The sequence below is a fragment of the Notolepis coatsorum genome (genome assembly GCF_963971535.1).
Source record: "Notolepis coatsorum genome assembly, chromosome: 14".
NCBI classification, from domain to species: Eukaryota; Metazoa; Chordata; class Actinopteri; order Aulopiformes; family Paralepididae; genus Notolepis; species Notolepis coatsorum.
In genome coordinates this window covers 81,065,448-81,075,447 of record NC_140178.1, presented here as the reverse complement: position 1 = coordinate 81,075,447, position 10,000 = coordinate 81,065,448, and the positions used below count along the sequence as shown (strand labels likewise).

Sequence of the window (10,000 nt, the reverse complement as noted above, 5' to 3'; positions counted from 1 at the left end):
ACCAAGGACAGCTGTAGCTACATGCTAGACGAGGCTTAAGTGTAGGGGTCAGGGCAAACATAGACCAAAGAAAGCATATCTCCCTGCACTATTCCTATTACATTACACACTAGCACAGTATTACACTGTTACACCTCCCATAAGTCTCTACGACAAACCAGAGACAAACGTCAGAGATATGGCAGGGGGCGGGGCTTATTTCAATTGACAATGATGGAAATTAATTTGTAAATGTTTTTAATGCATATCAACGACAATAGGTTCACTATGGCATGTCCATGTTGTATACATGGGACAGAGAGCTGCTTACTGGATGCTCTGAGCAGCAAAACTGTAGTATTTATTCACTCTCTTGTGAACTTCATACTGAATATAATATTTCAATGATGGAAATAAAATATGTGTCAGAGACAGATTTATTCAAGGATTCAGGTCCCTGGCCTGCTGTCAGCCTATGTGTGATGTTTCATCGACACTGGCCTTGTAGTTTGAGAGATTAGCTGTGGACAGACAGACACACACGCACAACCAAATGCATAATCCCCCCAGGCTACCGCCTGATGGAGGTAATACTAGAAATCCCTGTTGGTGCTTTGGTTGGGGCTGTGAAGGATGTCTACTGAACCGCACAGTGGCAAGAAGTGAGATTCTTTAGTATGTTGAAAAACCCTGGAACGACTACACAGGAGAGAGGAGACACTTTATAGAAAAAAGACCCATACGCAGAGGGAGAGAGAGAGAAAGAGAGAGAGAGAACAGCTGAACCAGTGACAGTCAGAGATAAGAGTGAGTAATTAATTTCCTCTTTCTTCTTCTCTCTTATACTTCATTCCCTGCAGATGGCTCCTATTGTTGTCCACTAATACGTTTATTAATGGAGGCTGGAGTATAGGCCACCACAGCCAATCAAGCATTATTCTTACATCAAACTCTTGCCACTCCATGTGGGTCATGTGGGACTGGTGTGTGTGTGTGTGTGTGTGTGTTTCTGTGTGTGTGAGTGTCTGAGAGTGTGTGTGTGTGGTATGGTAGGGTACACCCTTCCAAGACAGTATAGGGCCACGCAACAACCAGGAGGGAATTGGCATATAAATTCGGGGATAGGAGAAAAAGTAAGAATGCGTGCGTGCGTGTGTGCGTGCGTGCGTGCGTGCGTGTGTGTGTGTGTCAGTGTTTTGATAGTGGTGTGGTTATGATCATAGATATCTATATAGAACACTAGATAGCTTAAGGCGGAGTCACCTGCGTCACTGAACCGCCGCCATCTTGCTCGAGTCAGCCTTGAGTGAGGGTAAGTGAGCTGCACAGAAAAAAAACTACTCGCTGAAATATTGACGGATTTACAAACGGGTTGGTTTATTACAAGCATTATTAACGTGGCTATGATTCAAGCGGTTTGTAAAAAAAGAAAAAAAAAAAAATGCCTTTAAGTAAAAAAGTAGACATGAATGTTATCAGTAGCTGAGCTGCCTCGAGCAAGATGGCCGCCCTACGACGACATCGCTCTACATTGGCCGGCAGCGCGGGTAAGCTATCTAGTGTTCTATATAGATATCTATGGTTATGATAACAGCTGCATGTGGGTTTTGAAGTGCAGCAGCTCCTTTTGCCATTTCTTTGGGGATATCTGTCGATGGGACACAGTTATTTTAACCATTCAAAATATAATAATCCCTTGTTACGGCTATATTCTATGGCCTACAATACCATACATCTTTCAGTGAAATACAATGTGAATGAAGGGAAAATCTATTTGACCAATGAGATTAAAACAAGGAGAGAACATGGCGGTCAGGTGGCGTAACGGAGATTGCGTTCGTCACCAACCCCGGAGCGGCTGTATTCGCCTGTTCGAATCCAGCTCACAGCTCCGGGGTTGTCACCAGCTGGTTCACACTAATACAATTGGCAGTATTAGAGGGTGGGAGAAGCTGGCGGGGTGGGTCCGGGTCGTTGTAAACAGCGACTCCTACAGTTCGATCGGGGCGCCTGCTAAGCGCGGATAGGATCTAAGTGGGATAGTGTGATCCTTCCACACGCTACGCCCTCTCAGTGAGAATCCGCGCTGCCAGGTGAAAAGAAGCGGTTGATTGGCTGGACGTGTGTCGGAGGAAGCACGTGGTAGCCTCCACTCTCCCAGACCGACTGTGGGGGGTAAGTGCGCAGCGACCAGGAAGGGAATTGGGAATTGGCATAACGACTAACATTGGGATGGGAGAAAATCGGAGGAAAAAGGAGAGGGGAAAAGATAAAAAAAAAAAAAAAAAACAAGGAGAGAACATTTAAGTCAAACAAAAGGCCCAGCATGATTCAATCCCGGTTGCTGAAAACCTGATAATACTCAGAGAGCGCCAATGCAAGCGTTTAAATCTGAATTGTTTCAACACGGTATTGAATGGTCTAATTGAGGCCATGCATAATTCCACCTTTCCCTCTCCGCACTCAGGACTTGGATATACTGAGATTATGTGTCATTTGGGTAATTGAGGTTCTGCTGATACGTACTATTAAGTCTTTTAAGGAAGCTTTAAGGACAGTGGATGAAACAGTGGATGATGGGTTAGTCTAGAACAATAACAACATAAACCTGAGCACAATGGAAGTGCTTGGCTGTTTTTTGAAACGTTAATGTTCAACTATTTGTATGTGTGTGTGTGTGTGAGTTTCCGAGAGTTTTAGGAATCCTAGTTTGTGTGATGTGAAATTTGTTTGTGTGTCTCGGGAGGGACCAGCTTTTGTGTGTTTATGTGTGTGTGTGTGTGTGTGTGTGTGTGTGTGTGTGTGTGTGTGTGTGTGTGTGTGTGTGTGTGTGTGTGTGTGTGTGTGTGTGTGTGTGTGTGTGTGTGTGTGTGTGTGTGTGTGTGTGTGTGTGTGTGTGTGTGTGTGTGTGTGTGTGTGTGTGTGTGTGTGTGTGTGTGCGTGCGTGTGTGTGTGTGTGTGTGTGCGTGCGCGCATATGTATGTGTGAGCAATGGTGTGTGTGTGTGTGTGCGTTATTGAGTACGCACATACTGTATGATGTTGTTCTTGTTGTTTTATTTTAACACTCACGGTGGTGTGTGCGTTTCCCTTGCGTGTTTCCTTCTTGTCCTCGCATGCCCCCCCCCCCCCCCCTCCTCCCTGCCTATCCCTCCCGCATGTGCATGTGTTTCCCCTGCCTGCCACACCGGGTCCTCTCGCCTGCGTCCGTGTGCATGCATGTGTGTGTGTGTGTGTGTGTGTGTGTGTGTGTGTGTGTGTGTGTGTGCGTGTGTGTGTGTGTGCATGTGCATGCGTGTGTGTGTGTGTGTTCCAGGAGAGTCAGTGGCTGGATAGCGTGTCTTTGCTGATCAAGGACTCGCTCGAGGGGGAGATGTTGATGATCGACAACCTCTCGGGCTCCGTCTTCCATCACTACTCCTCTCCTCCACCCGTCTGCAAGGACTGCAGGGGCCACGAGCACGAGGTACATACATGTAGTACATACAGAGGGGCCACGAGCAAGAGGTACTGCATGTAGTACATACAGAGGGGCCACGAGCAAGAGGTACCTACATGTAGTACATACAGAGGGGCCACGAGCAAGAGGTACCTACATGTAGTACATACAGAGGGGCCACGAGCAAGAGGTACCTACATGTAGTACATACAGAGGGGCCACGAGCAAGAGGTACCTACATGTAGTACATACAGAGGGGCCACGAGCAAGAGGTACTGCATGTAGTACATACAGAGGGGCCACGAGCAAGAGGTACTGCATGTAGTACATACAGAGGGGCCACGAGCAAGAGGTACATACATGTAGTACATACAGAGGGGCCACGAGCAAGCGGTACCTGCATGTAGTACATACAGAGGGGCCACGAGCAAGAGGTACATACATGTAGTACATACAGAGGGGCCACGAGCAAGAGGTACCTGCATGTAGTACATACAGAGGGGCCAGAGGATTAGGGAAGTCTGTGTCTCCTCCTCCAATGAAGGGACAGTTTGATGGTTTGATGGTTATTTTAGTTTTACGGGTTATAGTACGGGTTGTTTATTTACCATGGTACTCTGTGGTAAAACGCATGTCTCATCATGGTACCGATGTACTTAATAATACCATGGTATGATCTACTTATATCAATGTAAATTAATCTAATATTAATCTAATAAGGTAAAACATGATACCAAAGGTAATTTTTTGGTCACCGCCATCATGGTTTCACAATAGAAACACAATTCAAATGTGCTGTTCTCACTGTGTGATCTTGGACAGCTCAGAATGAAGTGTTAGACAACACTATAGTATACTATACTGGATGTACGGGAAATGTCTTGGCGATAAAAGCTCTAGAGACACTAGCAACAACTAACAGGTCCACGTTATGTACTGGCCTGCGTGCTACAAAGACAGCAGCACTTTGTACACACACAGCAAGACATGATAGATAGGACATATATCTATAGATTCATATCCCTCTACATTAATATGTTTAATCTAGGTCTACATCAATATTTACAACATGGTATATAGTACGGTAGAAGGAAATGGATTAACTGTCCAGTATTACATTGGTCCAGTGTAGCATGAGGTCATTATTTCTAAGTATGCTGTATAAGTCTAGATTTAAGTCCTAAGTTATACATTAAAGTATAGATTCATGAACATGAGTCAATAGTTTTTCAGTTAAGCTTTAAAGGGCCGGGGCGGCTGGGTGGCGCAGCGGACATTGCACTCGTCACCAACGCAAGAGACACCGGGTTTGAATCCGGCTGTCGCCGTTGCCTCCGGCTTGGGCCGGCCATCATACTAACTCAATTGGCAGAGTTAGCGGGTGGGAAGTCGAAGGGTGGTAGTCTGGTCGTTGTGAACAGTGACTCCTACAGGTCGGTTGGGTGACGCCTGCACAGCAGAGACAGGAAGTAGCAGGGGCAGCGTGAGCCTCCCACGTGTTACTCCTCGCCAAATGAGAGTCCGCGCTGGTAGGTGAAAAGATGTGACAGGCTGCCTCCACATGTATCGGAGGGGACACGTGATGCAAGGCTTCTATCCTCACTACAGCCGACCAGTGGGAGGCATAGTCGAGCAACGTTCAAGACAGGGGAGGGGAGAATTGAAGGGGAGAATTGGCAATACAAAATTGGGATGGGAGAAAAATTGAAAAGATAAGGAGAAAAAGTGGATAAAAAAAATAAAAGCTTTAAAGGGCCGTACCGGTCTGGCGGTAAACCATATTTATCTCCTGGTAACACTTACAAACTGGTACAGTAGCCTCTTGTCAAAGACATCCATGTGTCCATTGCACCGGAAAGGCACTACGGAAAGCGGTGAGGTCATTAACCTTCTGAGTCCTTCCTTCAATACAATTCCATGGTTTATCAGCATAATGTTTGCATTTAAAAATACATAAATAAAAAAGGGAAACAAAGGGAATCTGTGGAAAAATAAGTAAGCTGTGGTCAGGAAAACGGGGTCAGGGGTGATGTAAAATATATGTGCTGAATAGTAAATGGCTTAAAACTAATTTAGACTAGTAGCTACCACGATATGGTCCTTCATGACTATACTATTAGGTTTTAGAGAAAGTGTGTGTGTGAAACAATTGACAATTTCCTGTCAGGGATCTAGCACATGGTGCACAGCATGCACACAGGAACACGTGTTTGCATGTTGGTGCTCACATTACGGACGAAGACACCAACCCACTGTGGGCTTCATTCATCACGCGAGACAATTTCCCCTTGAAAGCCATGTTGATGTACCTCCTAACGGACGCATTTTCAACCTACTGCTGTTCTGTTTTTAATAGATTATACGACGCAGTATTTCAGTTCCTGTCTGTCACCACCTTCATCGACATGGAGATGGTGACGAATGAGGCCTATTGCATGCAGACGCACAGGCATAATGAACTAATGCAAGCACTCCTGAAATGCATGCATGCAACACACACACACACACTCACCTGTTAATCTCCTGTAGACATGCATTACCTCCTATAAGGTGTTCTGTATACAGGAGTCGTTGCATAAAATTACAAGTGTAGGTGTACGTGTGCTGTACAATTGTGCAGTAATATAAAAGGCACAGGCACATAGCCTAGACATATACACACACATATTGTACTGTACACACACACACACACAAAATCATACACATGCAAACACACAAACAGATTCAAACACACACACACATCCACACAAATACACACACATGTACTGTAGTACACTCATTCTGTGGAACCAAACACACGTACATACACTATAAACTCATGGTGTAACATCACACACACACACACACACACACACACACACACACACACACACACACACACACACACACACACACACACACACACACACACACACACACACACACACACACACACACACACACACACACACACACACACACACACACACACACACACACACACACACACACACACACACACACCCTGGCTGTCCCCTGCCAGTATCACATTGATATATAAAGCAGCGAGCACGCTCAGGGAAAAGCAATAACTGGGCACTGAACCTCCCTCACCTGTCAAACCTGCTTTCTGCCGGTCTGGAGATACTGGCAAGACATCAATCCCTTCTCCCCTACTACTAGACACTCTCTCTGTCTGTCCATCCATCCATCCATCCAACCCTCCATCCATCCATCCAACCCTCCATCCCTCCATACACCCACCCATCCATCCATCCAACCCTCCATCCCTCCATACACCCACCCATCCATCCAACCCTCCATCCCTCCATACACCCACCCATCCATCCATCCATCCTTCCATCTCCCTCTGATTTATTTTCTCCTATCTGCCGCTACCCTCCGATCCCCTCTGTCTTATGTCACAATCACTGTGTGTGTGTGTGTGTGTGTGTGTGTGTGTGTGCGTGTGTGTGTGTGTATGTGTATGTGTATGTGTATGTGTATGTGTATGTGTATGTGTATGTGTATGTGTGTGTGTGTGTGTGTGTGCGTGTGCGTGTGCGTGTGCGTGTGCGTGTGCGTGTGTGTGTGTGTGTGTGTGTACAGTTTCAGTCTGTGTGTGTGTCAATGTCTCAGGGGGACGTAATCTTGTCCTGGAAGACAAAGGGTACTTTGGAATAAAAGCCAAAGTCGTTCTCTTTCTGTTCCATCCTGCCAGTGTCGGAGGAGAGTGACAGCTAGGACGTCTTTCTTCTTTCTTCTTCTGCTCCTTCCCACTCAACCTTCTTGGGGGGAAAGGAGTCTAGTTCTGAATCTAGAAAGGGGGGGGGGGGGGGCAGCTGGTGAAAATGATTCTAGGTGAAGCGGTGCCATATTCAATCAGTTTCAGTAACTACAGTATATAACCAGACCTGCAAACTGATCATGTTTACAAACCTGTAGGGGTTTGTGGGCATTGTCCCTCAGAAGAAAATCGTTGTCATTTTAATATGTAAACGAAGCACTCAGAGAAGAAAATAAATGGAAAAGACAACCCGTACCCAGTCCCGGCGCCATGGGCGGGCATTAGGGGGCCGGGCCCGCCCACTGAGTCAACTGTGCCCACCCTTTTTTTTTTTTTTTTTTTTTTTTTATAACCAAAGTCAACTATCCAAATCTTTAGTCGGGGACAGCCCTAGTGGGCACTGATATCTACAACAATACTACTGAAGCTAGCACGGCACTCTGTGAGAATTCGTTTTCTACCCTCAAGAACGTCTTTACAGAACATCGCCTTAGTATGCTTCATCGACGCAACTAAGGCCAATTTAATTCAGTTGGCATTTGAGAAGGACTTAACAAAAAAGTTCAGGAAGGAGTGGAGGGGCAGTGTTTTAAGAAGATTTCACTCTGTCCCCAAACGCCGCTTGCCTCTCTACTTATGATGGTGAGTAGCCTGTGGAGGAATTTTGTTTGCTTTTTTATGCACCTTATTTTTGTCAGTTCAGTTCAGTTTGTCAGTGAATTCAGAAGTGTTGAATAAATGGAGACTTTTCAAAGATATAGAATAGAATAGAACAGAATAGAATAGAATAGAATAGAATAGAAATGCATTATCCTGAGGGAAATTTGACACTGCAAATCACTCAACATTAAATATTTAGACAGAACAAGTCACAAATAAGAATAACAAAACAAATGGCCTAAGAATAGAATAAAATGAAATAGAATAAAAATAGAATAAAAGATACAGTAAATAAATACAGTAAAAATATACTGAAGTCTACAGTAGGTGTAATATTGCACATTGCTGTTTAAAAGGTAAAGTCCAGGAAGATGGTAACTGTCACTCTGTGCTCAGTGATGCAGTGAGGCACAGTGATGCACTGATGGCTGTCGGAATGAAGGACTTCCTGTGCCGTTCAGTGCTGCATTTAGGTAGTGTGAGCCTATAACATGCTCTCCTGTCAGCCAAGTCTGTGTATAGTGGGTGGGAGGGGTTTTCCCTGATGGCCTGGAGCTTAGCAAGGCTCCTCCTCTCCGCCACCCTCGCTAGAGTCCAGCTCCACCCCAACCACGCTACTGGCCTTCTTGACCATCTTATCCAGCCTGTTTGTGTCCCTCCTCTCAGTCCGCTGCCCAGCAGGTCTGTTATATATATCCGTTCAGTCTGTTTTTGTATAAGTGAAAGTTCTTAAGATAGAGAGAAATTAGATTTTTCAATTGCCTCTCTGCTGTTTAGTTCAGCACCGTGGGCAGCGCCAAGCAAGCACAGCGCCGCTGTGCCAGCTGAAACGTATAAAAAGGAACCTGTGTTGAAAAACCATTGTGCCCCCCGAGAACATTTTATGCCCCCCACTCATTGTTTCTGCAGCCTGGTCTGCCCGTACCCATACAATTACATTTTCATATCATAATATCATAATGCAGAGGCTGAGCCGGTAGAACTGGAAGAGCCGTTGTGTGTCACGCTAACCTTCGAGAAGCTTTGTGGTCCGGCCTTGAACTTTCCATAATGTGTCCATAAATCCATTTTGTTAGATCCAACACTGTCTGAATGTATCTTGTGATTATTATCAATTTCCGACGACAACAAATATTAGCGTTAACGTGATTCGGGACGTGATGTCTGCGCCAAGCTCTATTATTTGTATTTCCTCCACCAAATGTCTCCTCTCAATTGGCTTTTGGAGAAGATATTATTGAATTTGGGGGCAGCTGTAATCCTGTCTCTCGAGTCCCTGCATTCATCCTTGTCGTCATCACGTCAGTCCGCACCCCCTAACACACCAATGACTCTGCTTGGGGCACTAAATGAATCGCCCTTTAGGCATCATATTGAAGATGCTGATTGGCTACATTTAGTTGCTAGGTGCATTTATGTTGCCATGTGCGTTTTTCAACTGGCTGCGTTGCGCACTGACTGGGCGATGTTTCTAGGCCCCCGAAGAGAGAGGGGATGAACAGGAAGCACAAATAATGATTTATATTTATTATTACACATTATTGTGCATTTTAAAACAAACATACTTAAAATGACCCCAATCCCATTCAATCTAGTTTGCTGCAGCTCAATGTATCCCCTTGCCCCACTTTGCCTTTTATGTCTCTGTCTGTGTTTTGTGTATTTTGTTTAGTTTAGTTTGTTTTTGTTTTGCTGCCATTTTGGCCAGGTCTTGCTCGAAAAAGAGATCTTTGATCTCAAGTGACTACCTGGTAAAATAAAGGTTAAATAAATAAATAAAATTAGTAATTTTATTATTATTGTGATTATTATTTTATTTTATTTTTTCCCCTTCTTTTTCCGTTTTTCTCCATCCAATGTTAGTCATTATGCCAATTCCCAATCCCCTTCCTGGTCGTTTCGCACTCTACCCCCTACCGTCGGTCTGGGAGGGCGGAGACTATCACATGCTTTCTCTGCACATGTGTACCCAGCCACCACTTCTTTTCACCTGGCAGCGTGGACTCTCACTGAGAGAGTGTAACGTGTGGAAGGTCACACTACCTCTCTTAGATCCTTCCCTCGCTGTGCAGGCGCCCGACCCGAACTGTAGGAGTCACTGTCCACAACGATCCAGACCCAGGTTCCTCGCTGACTCTGCCACTGACGGGGGGGGGG

At 45.3% G+C, this 10,000-nt stretch overlaps 1 protein-coding gene across 1 annotated transcript in view; it reads left to right on the top strand.

The window, feature by feature from the left end:
* Positions 1 to 10,000, top strand: part of LOC311240583 (voltage-dependent T-type calcium channel subunit alpha-1I-like) — a gene marked incomplete at its 3' end in the record, with an annotated part of 344,683 nt that overhangs the window by 316,621 nt on the left and 18,062 nt on the right. The window contains 1 exon segment of the mRNA XM_084329158.1: positions 3,295 to 3,444. Coding sequence (XP_084185284.1) covers positions 3,295 to 3,444 — 150 coding nt within the window.